This window comes from Conger conger, chromosome 2 (genome assembly GCF_963514075.1).
Source record: "Conger conger chromosome 2, fConCon1.1, whole genome shotgun sequence".
Lineage (NCBI taxonomy): Eukaryota > Metazoa > Chordata > Actinopteri > Anguilliformes > Congridae > Conger > Conger conger.
In genome coordinates, this window is record NC_083761.1 from 69,893,737 (window position 1) to 69,918,473 (window position 24,737).

Genomic DNA, 24,737 nt, shown 5'->3' on the forward strand with positions numbered 1-24,737 from the left:
ATTTCTCAGCTCCGTATCTCAGCCTCACCCAGACGATGTGGTGCACGCTGTACACGTCGCTGTCGCCCATGTAGACGCGGATGGCGCGCAGGGTGAAGCCGTACTTCTTGCCCGAGCGGTGGATGGTGATGGGCGAGCGCAGAGCGCTCACGGCCGGGCAGTAGTCCCGGCTGGGGGACGAGTCCCTGGATGACGGGTTGGAGGACAGGGAGCGGGGGGACATGGGGCTGGCCAACGGAGAGCTGCCGTGCTGCTCCACTGCATACAGAGAGATGGGACAGAGACAGGAGGGAAAGGGTGAAGGGGAAAGAGAGAGGGAGAGGGCGAGGGAGAAGGACAGAGAAACAGGCAGAGGAGGAGTACGGGAATTAGACGGAGAGAGAGGGATAAAGAGGCGGAGAGAGCAAGAAAAGTGGGATATGGTACAATAAAGAGAAGGGACAGGGGAGAGATTAAGAGATAGTACAGGCAAAAATCATCTGTCAAGAAAGACAGACAGACCCAAACACACAGACAGGGGAAAAGATAAATCTACAAATACAGCGCAGGAACACAATGTTGCTGAAATCCTAAAAGTCAATAAACGCATTACATCTGTTATGCTGTTTTTGCGAATGACAATGTGGATCCACAAAGGAAGGAGAAGCGCGCTCCACGCCTCCCTCTACTGGCGGGCCGCTGTACCTGTAGGGATGATGACGGACAGCGCGGTGGCAGAGGCGGACTTGATGACCTTTGTTCCGGCTCGAGGGCTGCGCTTCTCGCTCTCTCCGGACAGCTGCTGGTGCCGCGCCCGACGCAGGACCAGGTCGTTGGTGGCCCGCAGGCCCAGGGGGTCAGGGGTCACCGTGTCCCGGGCTATCGCCACGGCAGCAGCAGCGGGGGGGCCTGCGCTCACCGCCCCTGCTGCGTCGCCCGGCCGAAGTGGCTTGTCTGAAAAAAAAAGCGTTATGTCATGTAATACACTGTGCAATATTCCACTGACTAAAAATGATCGAAACTGGAAAAATTGTAAAAGAGAGAAAGATTGTAAATGATCACGTAAGAAATAATCCACGACCAGGAGGTCATTACACGGTTCTAACGCATGATGCCGGGGGCGTAGTCAGTCCAATTCGCTGATCGTGTAATGAGCTGTAGCCTCCGTAAATAAGACGTTAATTTCAGGCAGACTGTGACCGCACCAACACACCATAGTCAAGCTGCATTTTGTGATGTGAGCTTTGTGTACGTAAATCTGGCCCTAAAACCTTTTTTGTGCAAAAATAACTGAAAATAAATGAATTCACACTCATTCTGTGGGTAATTCAGAAATGTATGTGCTTTTTGTAATTTCATGACTGTATATATTATTCAATTTGAATTGATGAATTGTCCATATATATGAAAATAATCCCTGCCTAGCATCCAATCAGAATTGCATATTCACCAAGAGCGTGGTATAAAATCCTGTAAGGAGTAGGTTAACTAAGAAGCAGTTAATTTATTCATTCATTTCACAAATTAGAATTCTATTCATGGTATTGTCTGCTTTTGTGGTTGTACCTAAACTGTATTTAAACACAATAAAATGAAATGAGTGAATAATAGATTATAGCCAGTGATGTGCACCACCTCCTCCAGGACCACCTTACCTCCTGGGGTTGTCCCGTTGCCCTCTTTTGGGGGAGTTTTCTGTTCTGTCGGGGCAGAATGTGGCAATGTCGCTCCCTCGAAAGAGGCCCCCCTGGCCTTTACAGGGGCCTGGCGGGGACCAAACTCCTGATCTCCCTCCAGGGGGGAGGCAAAGCGGTGCGTGTCCATCAGGGCGGAGAACCTCCTTCGGGCCCCCAAGGGGGGGCTGGAGTCCCCCTCCATATACAAGGACTCGGAGCAGGACAGACGCTTCCTATAGGCCAGGGAACCACACACACCCACACATGTTACAAAGCACAGGCTTAAGATAATCTCTTCTCCAATACACACAATACAGTAATCCTCTCAGCATGGTTTCTGCTGTCAATAAGGCCACTGCTTCCCTCATGTTTATCCCAGGTTCAGATACAGGCGATACAGCTGCTGATTGCCCACAGTAAGCATAAGCCCTGCACTCCTCTCACTGCCGCAAGCTGCCAGGATAAAGTGATTTGGATCCCAGTCGATAAACATCTGCATCCTGATGTGTGTACAGAAGCTGTCTGAAATGACTTAGCTAGCGTTAGCAACCTTGCCATCTTCTTGTCTGTGTTCCTACCTGGGTCCGTCCCGGTTATACATACTCCTAAAGATTTGATACTCAAAGCTTTATACTCAGTCGAACAACCTTCGCTCGACTGAAATCACAGAACGTTCAAGAACGTTCCAGAACGTTCTAAAGTTGATGCAGTGTAAACCAGCCGTTACTCACATTTCGGGGGACCCCGTCCTCCAGCTCTTGTCTCGCATGGTGAAGCTGCCCAGACTCTCCCTCTTGGCCACTTTGTCCTCACGGTGGGTTTTGTTTCCCCTCCTGGTGACAGAGGGGGGCTTCTGCTCCAGTTGGGATAGGTGCTCCATGCTGCTGTACACCTGCACACCACACACATAACCCTCCGTTAGCAAAAGCAGAGCCACACACAGTAAACTGGGTAACACAGTGACCATGCAGGAAGCCTGAGTCTCTCAGCGTTGCACTTCATGAACCGTAGTACAGCATCCACACACAGTCCTTACTCGAGAAACTCTTGTCCTCTACCCTCAAAATTAATTTCTACCTCTTCTGTTTCACTCACTCCTTTTCTACCTTCTTCAACTTCTTTTCGCATTATCTGTAGGCACACTCAGACGGTGTTCCTTTAATCCTAGAAGGGGCAGAGGCAATATGTTTTTAATAGGGGAGCATCCATTATTTATGAGAATAAAATGTATTAGTCCTTGTGAGGGAGGGCTGCAGAAGTGCGTCTGAGGGACACTACTCGAGTCCTAAAGTGGATTATGCAATTTGTTTACAGAAGCGAAGCAGAAAGTTTGGCATTAATCGATTCTGCACAAAGAGCTTTCAGCAGCGGCAGGCCGTATGTGAATAAGACATTGTGTGGAGGAGGAGGGCCAGGAGAAGGGACAGCGGGTAGGGCCCGTTGGCCTCGTCCGAGTTCTCAATGAGACCGAATTAAAAACAGCCCAGCCGACTGCCGTTACTGCCGAGTGCCATTCACCATACCAGATTGTGTAATCATTAGTTACGCAAGTCGTGAGAAGCTTCTCCTCTCCCTTCATTCTCCACTTTTTGGCAGCAGAATTTGGCACATAAGGAATATACTGTAGGGCACCGGTTCTTAAAACTTTTTAATAACAGGACCCAAATTATAAAAACTTTTTAATATCAGGACCCAATTTGAAATGTAGTACTTTTCAGGGACCAGAAAAATACACATACTAGCCTTGCTGAGAGGAGTACAGGCTCATTCTGGGACCCACCATACACTCCTACCGCAACCAATTCCGGGTCTCGACCCATAGCATTAAGAGAGCACTGTGGGGTATATACACCAGTGAAGAAAAAACCCCTTTACTTATATGGAATAAGCACTGTAGAATAGCCATAGTGCCCATGTCATGAAATGAAATATTAAATGTGCCTGATGAAATGGGCTTGGCGGGGTTCCACTTCCTCCCCAGGGTTTACTCTTAATATCAATGCTTTGGGTTTTCCTTTCTGTGGTGCATATCTATTTATTTCCAAGACACAGTATATGGTGCCACTGATTAATTTGACAAAAAAATATGATAAAAACCAGAAGCGAATGTTGTGTGGAGGGGAGGGGCTTTCTTTAAATAGCCTAGCTATCTTCGAATAAATAGCCTACTTAAATAACTGTCAGCTGCTTGTAGGAAGCAAGCATAGGGGTGAAACAGAAGACTAAGTACAGAAAGCAAGACTCGTACACATTGTGAAAAATAAGAGCCATCGAAAGTCATTTCTATTTTTAGAATATTCATAGAATATTCTAAACAGTTGCACCAATGCCCACAATATTTGTAAACTGCACACATAACAGTATCAAGCTGGAACAAAGCTTGAACAGAGCTAGACAGCAAAGCTAGAACAAAGAAAAATTATCTTTGGAGTGAGATAACAATCTAGGTCAAATTAATCATGTGAAAATGAGATTCTCAGCTCCTTCCTTCAGCCTTAATCACATCAGAATTTGAATGTAAGCCAACAGCACTGCTCTGGCAGGCAGTTTAATTGAACAAGAACCTGAAAATTCTAATAAAATAAGAGTTTCATGGTGCCATGGAAACCTGAGCCTTAAACTATTCAACGATGAGATGTTCAGTACAGAACAATGGAATATGTTTTGTGCTTGATTTTCACATTTTGGTAATTATTTACTTTTCTGATAGGTGCCTCCAGATTTTTTTTAAATGTACCAGTATAAATTTAGTCATGAAATGGGGCATTATGCAGAGTATAGGCACTTACTCCTAGCCAGCTAATATTCTGACAAGAACAAAGGCACTGCCAAGCAACTAAATAAGAGCATTTTTCTAGTTTGCCCAGAAGCTGTGCTTTTCTCCTCAGTCACTCTGTTCTAAAGGCTTTCTCTTTGGCAGCCTACGTACTTCAGCCCATGTGGTACATGTTCGTCTGTTTCCTCCTTTCATTTGGTTTAAACCATTCATTTCCTATGGGTATCTTTTCACAATTGGAAGTAAAAAATTGCACAGCAAACATAACCATTAGCAACAGAATGTTTTAGATTTCCACAAATAGTTGCTGAAAAGGTGCAAAACAGAGAAAACAAAATCTGGAATTTGTTCATTTTCTTCTTTCTGGCTATCTGCCTGACAAAATATCCAGCTAATAATGTGGCCTGCACAATGCAGTGTGATTAAGCTGTATGTCTGCAGCAAAACAGCTCCCTTATCCGCTACTGATTGTAATATTAGTTTAATGCATGTATGTGAATTCAAAAACACAAAAGAACACAATTGCCTAAATGAATAGAGTGGCCCAATTTTAAATCACAAGTGGTATTGATACGACTGCCTGTTTTTCTCGTACGGCTTGTGGTAGCACTGTAGGAGATAGGGAGAGCATTAATGCCAATGATGGCTTTATTGGGAAGACTAATCTGACTGGTTAATGCATGAGAATGTCTGATCAATGGCCTAATATATTAGATATACGGTACTTCATCAAACAGATAAATCTGTACACCACTGAAGGGCTGTGTGGGTTTGAGAAGAGTGGGTCGTGTGTCTATGGAGACGCTGCTGGTCTCAATGTCCGTCTGAGACCGGCCCTATTCAGCAGCTATTCTTCTCCTGAGCACTTCTCTGTGCCGCTCTGGGCTGTCTGTCTGCGGTCAGGTCGCTCCCACAAGTGCTGCTTCAGATTCAAACGGAGGGAGAGAGTGGGAAGGAGGGCCGGAGGGGGAGAGAGAGAGGGACAGAGAGAGGAAGGGTGACCTTGCTGAAGCGAGGGGAGCAGGAGGAGAACTGCCGGATCTCCACGGGTTCGTCGTCGTTGGTGTCGTCCTCGTCGTAGGAGTTGATGTGGTGGTAGCGTTCAGATCGCGCTGAGAAGGAGTTAAACCGGACAACAGAGCATGTCAGGACACAACCCCCCGCTGAAAAAAACAGCTCAAGCTAGGTTTTGAAACAGCTGGCAGCTGGTTGGCCAGTTCAAACTAGCTCAGGGGTGCACAACAATGGCCGATCCGTTTCAGGATTTTGTGCCTTCTGGTCTTAATTATTTCATTGACTCAAGCAACAAAAACCAGTATGCCTTCGAGGACCAGAGCTGTGTACCCCTGGACTAAAACCTTTGCCAGGTTACCTTCAACACTGTGAATTCACCCACCAGCAATCGAGGGCTGGGGGAGATTACATTACTGGCATTTGGTAGACGCTCTTATCCAGAGCGACGTGCAGTTGATTAGACTAAGCAGGAGACAATCCTCCCCTGGAGCAATGCAGGGTTAAGGGCCTTGCTCAAGGGCCCAACAGCTGTGCAGATCGTATTGCGGCTACACCGGGATTAGAGCCATCGACCTTGCATGTCCCAGTCATTTACCTTAACCACTACGCTACAGGCCGCCCTAGACGGTGGCATTAAGTAAAATAGACTCACTGTCAAAATAGCTGGTGTCCTCCTCCGACTCCAGATGGGGAATGAACTCCGCTTTTTGCCGCAGGAGGCTGTTCCAGTCCAGCTCGGCGAAGAATGCGTGTTGCTTCACCTCAAACGCTCCCCCTGGTGGCAGGGAGGACCCAAGAACATGGTTTGAAAACTGTGTCCAGTGCAGATGACTTCTGTCCGGATACAATAATGTGCACTGTCCACACAGGAAATGCATACCCCCATCGTGCGCATACCTGTGCCCAACCGCATCAGCGGATTGGTCTGCAGCAGGGCGGAGATCAGGCTCTGCGCATCGGCAGGAAGTGCCTCGTCGCCATCTGGCCAAGCAATGTCATCTGAACAGGATGACACAGGAACATAAACATCTAATTACATTTCATTCAGTTTCTTTCACCTTGACCGAAATGGGAACAAGGGGAAGCACAGCACAAAGAGAAAGAGGAAACTAGAGAGGAAAGAGCACATCTTATCCAACCTGGGTGAAATACCTCATTCTTTTGGATTCAAATACTTTTCTGTGCTCGAATGATCTTGTCTGGTGCAATGGAGCCAACCACTATTTCATAGGTTCTAATACGCAAGACAAGCTAAGTAGTAAACAATTATGTACTTGAGCCAAGTCTATCCAGAGGGCCTTACAGCAGAAAGATTTACCATTTTCCCACAACATTCAAGCCCAGTTCTGTACACTATCACCCTACATACTCAGAGACCACGAACAGAGGTAGAGTGACAGAGGGGCATGTGAGCTGACCTGTGATAACCTGCCCAAAGAGTTCCTCTGGTGTGTCCCCAAAGAAGGGCACACAGCCCACCAGAAACTCGTACACGATGATGCCCATGGCCCACCAGTCCACCGGCTTGCCGTAGCCCTGCCTCAGGATCACCTCCGGAGCGATGTACTCTGGGGTGCCACACACCTGAGAGAGGGGTGAGCTCGTCAATACTCGCCATTTTACAACCGCTTCAACTGCAGAACGCCCAGGAGAAAACACACGATAATGATTTGGTGAAAAATTCATGAGATCACATTTGGGAACCGATGACAGTGTGGTATTGCACTCTGTAGTGTGAATGCTGGAACAAGTTCTCAGATTCAGATCTCACAATATTCCCTCAAATGAGTCAACTTGATGGGTGTACAATAAGGAGATTCATGACCAGTTAGCCCGTGACTTTGTAAGAAATTATGACAGCCAAATTTGTAACCCCAATAATCAGAACTGCTATACTTGGGTCTACGCCTTTCAGGAGAGGAAAAACTTGGGGGACTTAATTTCTCCATGAGCACGAATCTCTCCTCTAATCAAAATAAATATCAATAAAACATGATAAAATGAATTTGTTTCATATGCAAATGTGTATTCATTAAATAAAATCAGGCAGACTGAGATGCAAACAGACATTGGGTGGGAGTTACTGCCAAATAGCGATTCTGATTCCAGTTAAAAGCACAACAAGGGAAATAACTACAAAGCTTCTACAACAGAGCATAGTAAAGCTGACTACAACACTGGAGTATATTGTGGCACGCTGTGTGCGCACAAACTGCCAATACAGCATGCAATCAGCAGTCACTAAGGATGGGGATCATGCACCTGTTCCTTTAGTTCCTTTAGGACCACAATGAGTTTAAATCTCTCAGCCCACCGAAAGCCTGGCGTAAAATAAACACATCGCCTGAAGCCATACACACAGGCTCCTGATGATAACGGATTTATATAAAAACGATGAGTCACTGCTGTGATTCCCGTACAAGCTGAGCGCATGTGAAGTCATCCTGAATCCGTAATGACGATGACACGCGCACACACACACACACACACACACACACACACACTCACTGTTTACCAAGCCGAGGCTCTCTACCTGCTTGTCCAGAAACTCGCGGGCATCCTTCTCAATGTGCCCCTCGTACAGGTTTGTGGTGAGGCTCATCAGACCCATCTTGGACAGGCCGAAATCTGTCAGCTTGATGTGCCCCATGGAGGTGATCAGCAGACTGAGGAAGGGGAGAGAGAGGCCTTACATTTCTGCACTCTGAATTAAGCAACACTGAGGCTTAGCAGCCCCCATTTTAGTTTCCATGCAGTGCACTCCCAACCAGCAGGGGGCTTACTTGTCAGGCTTGAGGTCACGGTGCACAATGCCGTAGTTGTGCAAGTACTCCAGGGCCAGCACAGTCTCCGCGAAATACATACGTGCCATCTCCACTGGCAACGCCCCAATGTTCTTCAGGAGAGTGGCACAGTCTCCCCCTGGTGACACAGGTGATGGAAAGAGAGAGAGAGAGAGAGGCAGCCTGAACGGGCCTGATATGCAACGTCTGTTTTTGTTTGTCTTGCTGTTGTTGCAGAGGTCTGACTCAGTGCACCTTGTTGGACTTGGACACATTTCCCCCTGGTTGCAGCATTTAATAAAACAAGCCGATGTACAGAAAACAGACCCGGCTGTGTGTTAAGAGGTGAGATATGAGGTGTCTGAGGCTGAAGATGAGGAAAGGCTCGAACCCTTCCTCCTGCGCTTACCCTCCACGTACTCCATGACCATGCAGAGGTGGCGGCGGGTCTCGAAGGAGCAGAACATGCTGACCACGAAGGGGTTCTCGGCGAAGGTGAGGATGTCTCGCTCCACGAAGGCCTGCTGGATCTGGTTCCTCAGGATCAGGTTCTGCTTGTTGATCTTCTTCATGGCAAAGCGCTGCCGGGTCTCTCTGTGCCGCACCAGGTACACGGCACTGTGGGAAATGTAGGCGCATGGGCAGTTAGACACACCACCTGCAGGCTCTAACTGCAACCGTGATGATCAGGATTACCCAACACTAATACACCTCACCAAACTCATAAAGTTTTCATGGTCTTCAGTCAAGTCCTTAATTCAGGGGTGCACAACTGTGGTCCTGGAGGGCCGGTCTGCGAGCTGGTTTTTGTTTCAAGCAATTACCTTAATTTATTTTTCTGACAGCTCTAGAAATAATGTTGGTTCACTCCGGTACTTTAGCAGAATAGAATAGCAGAGTAGAATACACAAATGTCTGATCAAGACATTATTTAGCTACCGTAATTCAATAATTAAGAGCAGAAGTTGGCACAAAAACCTGAAGCGGATCGGCCCTTGCCTGCCTTAATTGATTCAGGGGTTTTAGTACAGGGCTATAACAGCCTGCACCTATACACTGGCCCATAAGACTGGGGACCCCTGAAGTAACCCACTAATGTGATGTGAGTACCACTGAGGTGAGCCTCAACCCTCTCCACCCCCCTCCCAACATCAATTATGCGACAGTCCGGGCTGCCCTATCCCAGCACTTACCCGTACGCTCCATTACTGATCAGCTTGATGGTCTGAAAGTCTGTCTCACTGGGAGGCTTTTTGGCTCTGGTCTTGCCCTGGGGAAAGCAGAGCGGTCGGAGATTGAAAGTGCAGAAACAGACGCTTGCAGAGTGCAGGACTGTCAGAGTGCATTTAGGGTTGCCCCAGCCTCCCTGCTGTCCTTGCACCTGTACACCGCCAAGTCTGCCAAGTCTGCTCGTCACAAATGGGGGACTAATACCAGGCCTGAAGGGCCACAGGATTTTAGGAGTTTTATCTCGGCTCCTTGCTGAACGGAACAGGCTCAATTACTGGGATTAACTGCTGCTTGTTCTGAGTAATTAATGCAGAATGTACTGGAACTAAAAGGCTGTGGAACTGGAGGACTCAGGGTGCTGGATCCCCCAGAGAGAGGGAGAGAGAAGAGAGAGAGCTGGATCCCCCAGAGAGAGAAGAGAGAGAGGAGAGAGTCTCACCTCTGCAGAATCATCAGTCTCGGGGGTGTGGGGTCCTTCGCTATCATAGTTATCCAGATTCACCATTTCTGGAAACAGACAACTCTGCTCACAACACTGAAACCAACACTATTGAGCCAATGAGACAGACAAATGACTTCTTGCATTTACACATTTATGTTAAGGAGATAAATGAATGAGATGAAGAAGACATAACACATCAACGAAGACCTGTTGGTCTGCAGTAATATAGCTGGGTGGGGAGTCTTTTATCGAGTTTGGTCTAATCAAACATATCGTACTGTTGGAATCAGAAAAGCCATTGTTACAAAAATGCATGGTATAAAATAAAGCTTGATTGCGCTATTGAAAAAAAGGAATGATATATTATTCATATAATGCATTACCTCTTATTTCAAAAAAACATCATTGGGGCTGTTTTAATCTCTGAAAAGCCTGAGCAATCTACATGGTTGTGGTTTTTATAGCACTTCAACGAAATAGCTGCCAGCTCCATCACAAGTCATGGTGTTTTTGAAACAAAATGGCACAAAACTAAAAATAGCTTCTCGTAATGAAATGCTGCAATACAACGTCACACACCCCAGTATCATTAAATGATATGAAAATGAAATGCTGTACTGCTTTGATTATACGTTTTCAAAGCAAACATGACACAATGCTATCAATCTGAATCTTCCCGAATGTCACTCTGCCCGTTTCCCTTCATGCCGTTCTCTGTCTCACCTTCCAGAGGGTCTCTGGTCAGGCCCAGCTGGTTGATGATGTAACGCGGGATGTCCGTCTTCATAAGGTGTCCCTCCTTGGCGTGGTCCTCTGCGGCCTCCAGCAGGTGATAAAACTCTTCTGGGTTGAACTCCTGCCAGGGAATGCATAGAGCGTAACACTCATGGGCCAACACACAAGTCAATACATAACCTCCCCATGGGACCATGGGCCTCAAACAGGCTAGGTACAATGTAATCAATAAAGCAGAAGTTACTTAGCTGTAATATATGCATTGTAATATGAGACAGCTACACCTAGGAAGATGAGGGGGAGCCTCAATTGCTTTTTTAGATCAATGTCCTACTGCGTGTCATATAATTTAACATGGAGGAGTGAATGAAGACCATGGAGAAACTCATCGTGCTTTGCATAATAACCCGCTACGATGTCTGTGACATATAACCAGTCCAAATACCAGGCCTGAACATAAGTGAATGGATGATAAATGAGTCACGCTGACACCAGCGCTTAGCGTGCTTGAACTAACAAAATGTGGTCTGCCTTCATTCAATTACATAATTGGCACATAGCGCTTAGCTGCTTCTACGATGCGGCCGACCCCTTTGACCTCACCAGCTCATCACCCGGGCAACTAGAGAGCTAGTCAGAGCAGGCTAGGGACAATAGGCTGACAGGTGGTGGACTCCATCAATCAGAGTACTGGTGTAATATCGCTCTCCATCTACGCTTGCTCTTAACAACGCAGCCATTATTCGAGTCTCTCCTTGTGCTGAACACAGTCCAAGCCAACTGAGAGGAGCCAGATGAAGCACACTGCTGACACACTCTCATTTCCCTGCGTGGGCAGATGCTATACTGCTTTGTGTCTTTCTAAACAGCACACGTTCTTCGCTGTGTGCGAGGCAAGCTGGTGGGAAGTCCTCCTAGCTGACAACACTGGAAAAGATACATCTTAAAATTTGTTTTAGCATGCCTCGCACACACACCAAGAGAAACAGGGCAATTGTGTGTTTGACCTGCTTTTATAGTTGGCTGTTTTACATGCACGTCTCCTTCGGTAGAAGATTTACATTCAGGCCTTCAACAGAAGCCCTTATCTACAGCAGCTTACACAAGCTTCAGTAAACATTCTTACAGAGAAGCTGTTCAGGTTAAGTACCTCTCTCAATGCCAGTACCCCACCTGGGAATCAAGTCTGAAAACTCTCACTTACAAGCTTGGTTCCCTAACCATTATACACACAACTGCCCAGTACTGTGCAGTCAGTAGACCTGGTAGTATTTACACAGACTGAGGAGGGATTAATGACAGTGTGTGTTAGTGACTCCCTGAGTTTGACCATCAATCCACCTGCTTCTGTCGATACAGACAGCTCATCTCCTGGAGTGGGGGATGTTAGGCACCTGAGGCATGACCTAATTCTGGCTGGGCTAGTCATGCCTGTACAGGAAGAAAATATACCCTGTACCTTCAGGGTAAATTTGGGAAATTTGATCCTTGACTGTCAGTGAAGTGAAGAAAGCTTTTAAAGTAACCGCTTTGGGCACAGTGCAGGATGTACGTGGGCCTTTGGTCTGTGGAGTGCTGAGGAAACTGCACGTGGGGCTAATGTGGGCCTTTGGTCTGTGGAGTGCTGAGGTAACTGCACGTGGGTCTAATGTGGGCCTTTGGTCTGTGGCGTGCTGAGGTAACTGCACGTGGGTCTAATGTGGGCCTTTGGTCTGTGGCGTGCTGACGAAACTGCATGTCTTTGGTCTGTGGTGTGAGAAAGCCATGTTGGTGCTGGTGCAGCCAGTGACTCTGAAGGGAAGGAGCGCTCTCTCACCAGGCACTCCAGCAGCCTGGCCGGGCGGGAGATGATGATCAGGAGCTTCTTCACAAGCTCGGTCACAAAGGCCACTTCTGTGCTCTCTGAGCGCTCATAAGCCTGGGAGAGAGGAGCGAGCGGGAGCAGAGAAGAGAGAGAAAGGACAAGAGAGGAGCAAGAGGGAGTAGAGAAGAGAGAGAAAGAACGAGAGAGGAGCGAGAGGGAGTAGAGAAGAGAGAGGACGAGAGAGGAGCAAGAGGGAGTAGAGAAGAGAGAGGAGGAGAGAGGAGCAAGAGGGAGTAGAGAAGAGAGAGAAAGAACGAGAGAGGAGGACGGAAGGGGGGGTAGGTAGAATGAGAAGAGAACAGAGAATGAGTGGGCAATATGAAGAAAGAGAGAACTGATTTATTCACTTGGAAACTAAACCCAAATCCCAGAAGACCAAAAGACTAAGCCAAACCTACAGACACAATCATACCACGCCAAACACTTTAAATAAAGATTTGAGCCATTACCATCATCCATCTGTGTACTTTTCTGTACTAATGTCATTCTATTTTTATCTGATTTGAAAGCACACTGCTAACATACCATTCATCTGGAGCTAATTCAGCCTGAGAGCAATATGGAAAACATATTTGAGACACTGCACGCAGCAGCACTATTAAACTAGCAATAAACTACATCAACAGGCCCTTAATCAAATCGGCTCAAATAAAACCCGACTCAATATAACCCAATTAACACACGGCTCAGAAAATAACAGCCCAAGCAAACAAAGTAATTTGGGATTCAATCGAAAAGCAAACCGACTCCATCAAATGAGAGCTAACCTAATAACCACGCCTGATTTACAAAGCAAAGAGGCCCAGACAGGCTCCGACAGGGCCCCGCTCCAGGCCTGTCCGATCGGAGCTGGGGCGGGGGTCACTCACGTCGTTCAGGAGTTTGTCCAGGTTCTCCTGCAGCTCGAAGAAGTAGACGGTGGTGATGAGCTCGTCGCGCGCTTTGGCCAGGCAGTCGCGGGACAGCTCGGCGATCTGGTGGTGGATGAAGCTGAGGACCCCGTCGGCCAGCGGGAGTACGTTCTCGGGGGAGTAGCGCTGGATGAAGTCGGCCAAGCGCTCCTCCATCTGGGCCGTGGCCTGGGGGAGAGGCGACAGGGCCAGGGGACCAATGGGGCGAACATTACCCTCAAGCTACAGTGAGGTTGGTGTAGGGCGGTTTATTACATCTGGGTCTGAGTCTGCGCATGTGTATTTTGTGAATGTCTGACCTTAGGGAAGCGCTCTTTGTAGACATGGTTCATCATGACAATTTCGTTGTCATAGCAGGATGGGGAGCGTCCCGGACTGGAAGGAGTGAGAGAGAGAATGGCAGTCAGTGACACTCAGAAACGAGCCCCATTGGCTATACAATGGTATAACCAACCGATCAGGGATTGACCACAAGGGACTGCTCCAATCTCCGGGCCCTGTAGCTCAGTGCTACGAGAGTTACGGAGATGTACAGGTTAAGACGGGGGGGCCCCGTGGAGCTGACCTCAGGCTGCGGGAGCGGGGCCGGACATGGGGGGAGCGCCGGCCCCCGTCGTCGTCGGTGATGCTCTCCGTGCTGCCGAAGTGCTTGGACAGGAAGTGCAGCTCATCCAGGGTCGGCTGGAACGGCAGCTGGTGCAGTCGCTCCTGGGAAGAGCTGGAGGACTGAGGGAGGGAGGGAGGGAGAGCGGGAGGAGAGGGGGAGAGGTGGAGGGAGGGAGGGAGAGGTGGAGGAGAGGAAACACAGAAGGGGAGAAAAGAGTGAAAAGACAGGAAGAAGAAAAAGGGGAGAGGGGCAAGAGAGAAAAATGAGGTGGGAGACAAAAGGGATGGAAAGAAGGAAAGCGAAAGAGGCAAAGAGGGACAGACAGAGGACAGGAGTGGGTAGGAGGATGGCACAGTGGAGGAGGTGAGAGAAGGAAAGAGTGTGGGGGTGGAATGAAGGACAGAAGTGAAAAGAGATTGATATAAAAATAGATAAAGAAAAGCAGGGGGAGAGGAAGGTAAAGAAAGTATAATGAGAAACCTTGACTGTTTCCATAGCTTCTCGGTGGATTTTTCACACAAGCTTCACCATTATGGAATCAGCAATTGTACCTAAGCCCTCACAAAAGGACTGTATCAGACACACCGACCCAAAGCACTGTGGCAGGGCACATACTAGAGGCTATTTTCAACACAACAGGCCACACACCGTACTACTGCAAAGAGAGCATTGGACACAGGCGAGACATCTCTTTGAGGTGACCACGGCTAAGAGGATACTTATAGACCAGTATTTCCTCCTGTAGACCTACCTCTTCACTAACGTCTTGGCTCAAGTCTGTAACAGTCTCCAGAGCAACCCTGGCGGTCACAAGACCACCCTAAACTAGCAGGACAAAGTCAAATGCATCCCGCTGATTCGGCGTTTGGATTTAGTCACCTAATGACACAGGCCAGACTGAAACAAGTATAGTCTCGTCTCTCAGAATGGTCAACACCTAACAGGCATGGGTATTGCTCAGATTGACTCAGATGGGGCAGTAAAAAAATAGCTGTTCCCTCAGTTTCCTCAAGCATTCTCAACATCTGTAAACACAACATGCTGGGATTCCCCTCACCCCTCAGCCCTGCTGAAAAAACCCCCACCTTCAGTCAACTTCAGACTAATAAACGGCCGCCTCAGGGTTTTGGGATATCCAAAAGCCATCTCTTTCACATCCATTAAGAACTTCATCACCCCCCACCCCCAAATAAAAACACTTAGCCTGCCAGCAACCACTAATGGCCCAGTCAATCACAATCAAAGCATCAACTAAATAATTAGGAAGAGAAACATCAGGGAAAAAGAGGGGTTACACTCTTAAAAGAGCAAGGGTAAATCTCCTTTGAATCTATCATCCTCATTTCCCTCTTTCCAGGTACTTATCTCCCTCCTTCTCTCTCTCTCCCTCCCTCTCCCCCTCCCTACCTCTCCCTCTTTCTCCCTCCCTCCCTCCCCCTCTCTCTCCCTCCCTCTCTCCCTCTCTCTCCCTCCCTCCCTCCCTCTCTCTCTCCCTCCCTCTCTCCCTCTCTCTCCCTCTTTCTCCCTCCCTCCCTCCCTCTCTCTCCCTCCCTCTCTCCCTCCCTCTCTCTCTCTCTCCCCCTCCCTCCGCGCAGGTCCAGTGCAGGCCCTGACGCAGCTGACCAGTGGTGTAATGAGGCGTGTCAAAGCCTGCCGCTCTGAAACAGGGCGGGGCCAAGCACAGGCAGCTGCCCAATCACCGCCGCACTCCAGCCACGACCTCCACGCCCATCTCAGGCCGGACAACGGCACACTGCACTCTCCGAAAAGGAGATCCCTATCTAGTTCAAGCATTCTTTGTCCGGCAAAATGGTTCTTTGTCATGGTTTTCTTTGTCTTTCACACTCCACAACTATGATGGAGGATTCGATAAAGAACACAAACGGGAGACGGAGACAAACCAAAGAATGTAGGTCCAGAGGTCAGGCATCTCTTTTAACTGACATTAGATTTGCCTTTATAAGACCAATTACCTTTTTTTAATTGAGCCAAAATACAGCTTACACAGTATGCATAATGCAGAGTATGCACTTTGTATCTCTGGGTTTGTCTTTTCTCTCCCTGTCACTGAGAGCAGCTAACTCTGCAGTAATCTGCAGTGTGGTGGGGCTGTGGCACACAGAGGATATTCATGTTGGGTACAGTCCGGTTGTCATGGACGCCGGCTGGGTGGATTTCTGTCCTGTTACTCGTCCCTTTGAGAAAGGACAGGCCATCTGCTAACAATACATTTATCAGATGCTCTTGTCCAGAGTGACTTACACAGCTTCGACTCTTTAGAAACAATCCATTTATAGAGCTGGGTATTTTTACTGAAGCGATTCATGTTAAGTGCTTTGCTCAAGGGTACCATGGCAGGGCCGTGCCTGGGAACTGAACCTACCGTAGAGCCTAAGAGACGTCACAGGCTGTGTGCAAGTGTTCATGCTTCCCGTTTGCACATGTAAATGGCCAGGGATATCAGTCACAGTGAGTGCCAGAACAAAACGACGTAACAGCATTTAGCAAATTAACATGCAAATATATGCAAATTAACTTGGGTATGAATTAACAATCAGGTATGAATATTCCTGTTTTTAAAGTGCTTATGTTCCTATAATATGATTAAACTGAATTAAAAAAAAAAAAATTTCACCTAATTAATATACACAAATGCCACTGACGAGATCTCTTCAGATGCATATTATCAGCATGCGGTATTCTGAACACTGCTGTGCTAATCAACCTAGCAATCAAGCATAGCGTCGCACTGACCGGACTGACCTATCACAGGAGCGGCAGCATGTTGCTCCGCCCCTCAGTGATGCTCTCACATCAGAGTTCCATTATCACCTAGGAGACAGGCTACAGTTACAACAGTAAGGGGCAAGTCAGTCCCTGTCAATGCAGTGTCCTGTCTATGAAAGGTACCACCCTGGTGCGATTTCATACTGGGAATCAGTGGTTACAGTATGGCTGTTTGGCTGGCAGGTCAAATGTGGCCCGTCATAGGTATACTCTTGGTTCCTCAAAAAAAAAAAAAAAGAATAAAAATGGATATAACAAATAGCATCTGCTTTTTTAAATCAATGTATACAGTACATCTATGGTATAATATACTATAAACACTGTCCAAAATGTTTTGCCCACATTTTTCAAAATCTGTCTGTAAATTCATGATGGCTGCCGTAAAGGGCCAATGGATGGAGATCAGTCTGTCTCCAAGATCTGTCTCTGATTCAATGCAGAGAGAGCGAAGAGGAAGGCAGAGAGAGAGAGCGACAGAGAGAGACTTAATGCAGACTTTATGCAAGAGTTATGTCATGAGGTCAGTAGTACCGTTGAGCTGGGCGTGTTGGTCCCATAGCCAGAGGAGGGCAGCGAGGCCAGAGACCATCTCCTCCCGTCGGCCCTGCGGAGAGACCAGCAGAGCAGATTAGCCCCAGGTGAACCGCCATCACTCTTTCCGATGGGAGCGGGGGAGGGGTTGCCTTAGCGACAATTTCTGTACAGGGTTTTCAGTGCTGCTCCCATCTCTACACGCACACAAAGTCAAGCAGACATGGACACTCAACAGAGCACTGCAGCAATGGCACTCAGAAACAGAGCCGTCACCAAGGGGACGGTACGGTGCTGGATGCGTGTACGGGTCACGTGATCGCAGCCTGATCAAACAGTCAAACCAATCAAACAAACAAGAACAAACCACAGGAAGCTGGATGTGACTACTGCTGGCACGCCAAGAAACAGACAGCAGAGGAACGCAGATGAGCGCGACACCATGTAAAGTACAGTAACTATAGTAACAGCAGCATGCAAAGTACAGTATCTATAGTAATGACACCATGTAAAGCACAGTTACTGTAGTAACAATACCATGTAAAGTTAAATAACTACAGTAACAACATCATGTAGTACAGTAACTATAGTAACGACAGCATGTAAAGTACAGTAACAACAGTAACAACACCATGTAAAGTACATTAACTACAGTAACAGCACCATGCAAAGTACAGTATCTATAGTAATGACACCATGTAAAGCACAGTTACTGTAGTAACAATACCATGTAAAGATAAATAACTACAGTAACAACATCATGTAGTACAGTAACTATAGTAACGACAGCATGTAAAGTACAGTAACAACAGTAACAACACCATGTAAAGTACAGTAACTGTAGTAACAACACCATGTAAAGTACAGTCACTACAGTAACAACACCATGTAAAGCTCCACCCCGGCCTCTCCACAATGACACAGACAGACCAATCTGAACTCAGAGCACTGGCAGTGTTCAGTGTTACCTGTCTGTTCTGTGGCCATGGCTGCCCAGGAGAGAGACACTGGGTTAATACAGAAACAGAAAATGAGATTTATTTGACGCAGTTAAAAGGAGAAGACTTTCTCCAGTCTGTGCTCAGCTGACCACAGGATTCTTCATGATGTTCCAAATAGTTTATTTTGGTAATCATATTGTTTGGCCTATGTCTGTTTTTTTTATATTTCTATATAATATATATAATGGCTTCCTTGACTTCCACTGGCACAACTTTGGTCCTGGTGTTGACCGATAACAGACTCCAAAGGCAATCAAAATACTAGAATCAAGACTAGAAAGCTCTCTTATACCTGCAGTAAGGAAGCAATTAGGAACACTTGTGAAGCCATCTGACCCAAATATTATGGTGCCCTGAAATGGGGGGATTATATATAAAAGGGGAGCAATGTACTTCATAATTTTTACATGGTGAAACCAAAATGTATAAAATACTCTTCAGTAACTATTAATCTATGGATTAATATATTATTAACACTGTCTAAAATGTTTGGCCCACATTTTTCAAAATCTTTCCACAAGTTCATGATGGCTGCCGTAAAGGGCCAATGGAAGGAGATCAGTCTGTCTCAAAGATCTGTCTCTGATTCAATGCAGAGAGAGAGAAAGAGAGAGAGATGGAGAGAGATTGAGATTGTCTGATTACAAATCTAAAATTGTGGCGTACAGGACCAAATAAAAAAAAGATGTCTTTGTCCCAAGGCTTATGGAGCTCACTATATGTACTATACAACTCCACCTGCTGCTGCAGTTAGCTCCCGGGAAACAACTGAGCTCATCTCCATCCATCCATCCATCCATTATCCTAACCCGCTTATCCTGAACAGGGTCGCAGGGGGGCTGGAGCCTATCCCAGCATACATTGGGCGAAAGGCAGGAATACACCCTGGACAGGTCGCCAGTCCATCACAGGGCACACACACCATTCACTCACACACTCATACCTACGGGCAATTTAGACTCTCCAATCCGCCTAACCTGCATGTCTTTGGACTGTGGGAGGAAACCGGAGTTCCCAGAGGAAACCCACGCAGACACGGGGAGAACATGCAAACTCCGCACAGAGAGGCCCCGGCCGACGGGGATTCAAACCCAGGACCTCCTTGCTGTGAGGCGGCAGTGCTACCCACTGCACCATCCGTGCCGCCCACTGAGCTCATCTCTTATTTCTTAAATGGAGCTGTATGATGGACAATCATACAACCACTGCTCTGAATTACCATGCTTTATTGTAGAGCTGTAATGTAAAGCAATTTAAAAATATGAGAAAGATCAGAACAAATAACATGCTATTCATTGTACAGTACAAGTGTTTTCCCCCTTTTCAGATACACAGTGCATTTTGACATTCAGATATTTCACAGTCCTTTTGATAAAGATATTACATTACAGACTGAGGAATATGAATGTGTGACCATCATTCATGAGGGTATAAGATATTCAGGAGTCTCCCTTGTGGTGCTCACTCCTGGACATTATGTCAGCCTGTCATATTTATTTTGACACGTCCAAAACAGACAAAGTAAGATGAACTATATTATAGGCTGGAGAGAAACAGAGAGGGGAAGAGAGAGAGACAGACTGGGAGAGAGAGATATTGCTTCCTTTTTCTCAATCCTTCCATTCACCTCTCCAGCTAACCACAGGCTGACTCTCATGTCAAGTGAATCAAGAAATATGTTCATTTGTGACAGTCCCCCACGCTCAGTTCTCCATCCATCTGTGTCTCTGTCATGTCACTGACCCAAAGTGACAAACTGCGGGTACTGGTCCAATCAACTTGACTTGGTGTAAATAACTACAGACACTGGCCCAATCAGCTTGTTTTGGTGTAAATAACTATGGATATTGGCCCAATCAAACTTGCCTCAGTGTAAATAACTATAGATGTTGGCCTCTGTGTAAATAACACTGCCTTACCGTGCATTTCATCCATTCACCTGTTGCACTGAGAAAAATAAATGAACTAAAGAAGATGATTTTCCCAAATAAAACGGTTCAAGCTCGGCCAGGGCCCGAAATAAGTCCGATTGTTTTAAGGCGTTGAGGATGAGAGGGCACTTACAGTGCACCAGGGTGACTCACTCACTGACCTGATTGTTTAATATTGCAGACTGGCTGGAGGGGAGCAGAAACCAAACCAAGTATCTCTATTACTGCTACCTAAAAAGACACAATCATTTCCCATTGTGTCTGTATGAACAGCCAGAGCACTAGGCTTGTGTGCAGGCTTGTGTGCAGTGCTAATAGGACTATGTAACCACACACCACAGTGTTTACCTAGCAGACACAGAGTGACTTATATTCATAAAGACAAATTGGCTAGTGAAATGATTGTACGCTGACTGAACCAATCCAAGTACAAAGCAGGCCTTCCCCATTTGGGATTGAACCTGCAGCCTTTTAGTTACACTGTTAGTGATGTAATTCTGAGAAATTAAGAGATTTCACAGAGTACGAGGTGCGATTTGAAGCCTGGCCTCTCACTCTTCAAAAGATTTCTTAGACAAACGTGTTACCAGTCAGCTAAAGGAGAAATCACCCTCAGCCAAGTGCAACAATGTTATTTTGAATTTGAGGGTTATGTCATCGGGGAGCTTTGTTGCGGTAACCAGCTACAAGCGTTCAGCGCACTTCACTGTGCTTTTACAAGCAAACTAGCCAAGCTCAGCCCGTTACATAATGACAGGAAAGGTTAGCATCTGTTAGCCTCGATTTGAGGTGTGAGAATGCAAAGAGAGGGGTCGGACAGTTCTCCTGGGCACTGTGAGACGTACCTTCTGGACGAGGCGAAAGAGAAGTGTGCTGGGGTGCTGGGGGAGAAATTTCGGGGGCTGTCCAGAGGGCTGCTCCCTGCAAGCACGGAGAGATAGGGCCCAATCAGCAGGGCAAAATACATATACAGCATATACAGCATCTCAAAAAAGCATACAGTACATGCTTCCTCCATATGTCAGTTGTGTGATATAGTATGAACGACAGACATAAAAGAATATACATGAACGCTAATCTAAAGCCCATAGATCAGTGAGAAGGTCGACATGGAACAGCTCCATCTCAATGATGGCCAAATTGAAATAGCAAGTATGCAATCTGCCCAGTTAATGCTCGGCTGCTAGATCGTCCTAACTCAGAGTTTCCATGAGAAACAACCACAGCCATTCTATTTTATCCTACTCACCAATGTGACCTGGAAGTGGGGAATGTGGGCGGGGCAGGGTGGGGGAGGTGCTCGTCAAGATGAGGCTCTTCCTGTTACTGGTGCGGCAGCTGTCAATGCAGAGGACACAGGGCTTCAGTACCAGGCACAAGGAGAAGACATCACAACATCACAACTCTCCGTAAACACATCAAATAATTACATATCTTTTATAGGTTAAATTTGTAATTTTGAATCGTCCTGTGAAGATAGGGTTTTGAAACAGAAATAAAAGGATACAGAGTGGAAATTCTAAAATGGAATACATCCCAATATAATTCAATTCCACAAAAAATAATACAATTACAAAGGATAACCTTCAAAGGAAATAATAAATAGAATGTGAGGCCAGTGTTTCTGCGACTGTGCCTGTGTGTGTGTGTGTGTGTGTGTGTGTTGGCGTGTGTGCGTATACATGCAGTATATGAGCCAGATCAGCACAGCTGGAAGGCCCCAGTGACAATGTATTTCAATTTTCCCAGCTGTAAGTCCTGACCAGTCCCTTTTCATGTGGGATAATGACACAGAGAGGAGGAGAAAAGAAAAGAAAATGGGAGAAGAAGAATAATGACGCGCTGTGATGAGTAAACCAGAGAGAGTTCAACTCTCTTGATGTTAACCGTGTTTCCCCAAACCCAGGACACATCTGTCACTGAGACCTCTCACACAGCGAGATGAAGAACCTCTCTGTGATCACTACAAAAAAGGTCTGTCTTAATAAGTCTGTAGTCTTACAAGCAGACTGAAAATTGTATATGTCTCTCATGTAGAAAGCATTAAGTAAGTAACTAATTAATTTACTTCGTGCCTGACAAGTGTAATTGTCTTTGCTATTGGCAAATCTTGAAATAAGTCAAACTGTCTCGCCTCATCGGTGATCTCATTTGCCCCATTTACCAAAAAAGTAACAGAAAAACAATTTTACGTCTGAATATGAGACTGAATTACTCGTTAAAAATGACTTAGTCCCACGTTTGATGATGGGTGACATACAAAATCTCTGCAACCATGTAACGTTCCACAGATCATGAGGCAAGATTAGCTTCTTGCTAAAGACACAGAACCCTCACTCTGTACCACGTGTACCCCTGGACCCATAAAAATGGAACCGTTTCCATCAGTGTAGGATTCAGGTGTACAAGAAGCTCAATATGGATACCATATTGTATGTGGTAGTGTATATAGGGGCGACATGGCTCAGGCAGTAAGAGCAGTCGTCTGGCAGTTGGAGGGTTGCCGGTTCGATCCCCCGACTGGGCTGTGTCGAAGTGTCCCTGAGCAAGACACCTAACCCCCAAATGCTCCTGACGAGCTGGTCGGCACCTTGCATGGCAGCCAATTGCCTTTGGTGTGTGAGTGTGTGTATGAATGGGTGAATGAGAAGCATCAATTGTACAGTGCTTTGGATAAAGGCGATATATAAATGCCAACCATTTACCATATTCTGTCATTTTTGTCAGAGGATTTATTTACAAAATGACTGACTGACAAAATCAAAACCTCTTAACCTCAGGACTGTTATCCTTCTCCATCTCAGTCCACTCTGAATGACATAATCATTACTCCAGTTACATGCCTGCCCATTCATGGTAACAATGGTGAGTGTTAATGGAGAGTGCCGGTCTTGGTCCAGGGTCATTCCATCCTATCAGGTGATTACAGAACTGTGACATGTTCAGGTGAAGGCTCTCATGACATGACATCACCAGCCCTTATCAAGTGACTACTGACAGGAAGTAAATGTGATGGACAGGTGGCAATATGGGACAACAAGCACAGCCTTCAGAACACCTGAATATTTGACTCCCTCACAACCACAAAACCCACCAATATTGACATAATGGACTATTGTACACTCGCAGAAAGAAAGGGTTCTTTGGCTCGTCTCCATAGAGGAACCATTTTTAGCTATTTATGGAACCCTCAATCATAGCTGTGGAGCTCCCAGACTAAGAACCATTTTGCCTGACAAAGAACCCATGAACTAGATACAATTCTTCTTTGGAAACACAGGGTTCCTTTTGGAACAAAAGGTAGTTTTTTTCAGTTTTTGGAGCTGCAGAGTGCCACCGAAATGATCAGGCAAAGGGGAATATGCTGTGAACAACCTGCAGCTTTCCTGCTTTGGCCTCCCATCTCCGACGAAGGGCGTATTGATCCAGCAGGCTCATCAGGCTTGTTCTACGAGGCCAGAGCAAGACGGATGTGTGTCCTGGAGTATAGGAGTGGCCTCAAAACGAGCTGAGCGCGCACCTCCAGGGCTAGCCTGTCAGAGGCCGGTCAGAAGGCAACCCATAAGAAAGCCATCAGAGATGCTCCCCACTGCACCAACCTCACCACTGACGTCTTGTGTACATACACAGCGTGAATACGTCCATGTGTACACACATGCTCACATACTGTACACAGACGCGTATGTACACAGACACATCCACATACAAAAACCACAGATGCATACACACACACACACACACACACACACTCTACGTGGTAGAGAAGATCAGCTTGGTTGGAGCAAGAGTCATTTAAATGGTTTCCCCTGGCAATAACGGGAGTGGAAAACTAGGAGGTGCATCGTCATGGGAATTCAGGCATTAGTGAACAACATGACACAGGAATATATAATGAGCGTAAAAAATGTATGAAGAAAAATAAGCTCTTCTTTGGAAATATGGCAGCTGTAACCTGCTACACCTTCTGCTGTGTTGGCTCCGAAAACAAAAGCAAATACTCAGAGACAATATGGTGTCTCCTCTCCTGAGCGTGAAGGGAAAACTGTCAGCCTTTGTTTGGTTCGAGAGCAGGAAGAGGGTCCTCTTACACAAATAAAGCTGGCAGTGTTCGGCTGGTCTCTTTACTCTTATAACGCCGGCGGCCTACATACAGTCTCTGTTCTCACTGTATAAACCTGGCCATCTTCAGAGCTTCTGCCAACCTTTAGACAGTCTATTTGCTCATGATATGAAGTTGGCAGGTTGGAGTGGTTCTCTTTGAATCTATACCGCTGGGGGCTATGGACACTTTGTACATATATAGCTAGCGTTCTTCAGATGGTCTCATTGCACCTATAATATTAACCTAGCAGCCTTTGGACGGCTTCTTTGAAACAACATTGTAATATACCAATAGCAGACTCAGGGATAACATGAAAAAGGCAGGCTTTAATGAGAGAGGGCAGATCCAAAACGTAATCCACAAACAGT

General features: G+C 46.5%; 1 protein-coding gene across 1 annotated transcript in view; it reads right to left on the reverse strand.

The window, feature by feature from the left end:
- mast1a (microtubule associated serine/threonine kinase 1a) overlaps nt 1-24,737 on the reverse strand; it is a 43,404-nt gene that overhangs the window by 6,612 nt on the left and 12,055 nt on the right. Inside the window, exons 2-22 of the mRNA XM_061228013.1 lie at nt 21,517-21,605; nt 21,113-21,188; nt 17,336-17,408; nt 13,976-14,136; nt 13,710-13,785; nt 13,369-13,578; nt 12,452-12,553; nt 10,624-10,756; nt 9,898-9,965; nt 9,422-9,498; nt 8,638-8,846; nt 8,229-8,367; nt 7,979-8,111; nt 6,864-7,029; nt 6,343-6,444; nt 6,098-6,220; nt 5,434-5,543; nt 2,387-2,547; nt 1,635-1,888; nt 685-933; nt 29-258 (exon numbers count right to left, since the gene is read on the reverse strand). Of these exons, the coding sequence (XP_061083997.1) occupies nt 29-258; nt 685-933; nt 1,635-1,888; nt 2,387-2,547; nt 5,434-5,543; nt 6,098-6,220; nt 6,343-6,444; nt 6,864-7,029; nt 7,979-8,111; nt 8,229-8,367; nt 8,638-8,846; nt 9,422-9,498; nt 9,898-9,965; nt 10,624-10,756; nt 12,452-12,553; nt 13,369-13,578; nt 13,710-13,785; nt 13,976-14,136; nt 17,336-17,408; nt 21,113-21,188; nt 21,517-21,605 (2,941 nt within the window). The remainder of the gene's footprint in view (nt 1-28; nt 259-684; nt 934-1,634; nt 1,889-2,386; nt 2,548-5,433; nt 5,544-6,097; nt 6,221-6,342; nt 6,445-6,863; nt 7,030-7,978; nt 8,112-8,228; nt 8,368-8,637; nt 8,847-9,421; nt 9,499-9,897; nt 9,966-10,623; nt 10,757-12,451; nt 12,554-13,368; nt 13,579-13,709; nt 13,786-13,975; nt 14,137-17,335; nt 17,409-21,112; nt 21,189-21,516; nt 21,606-24,737) is intronic.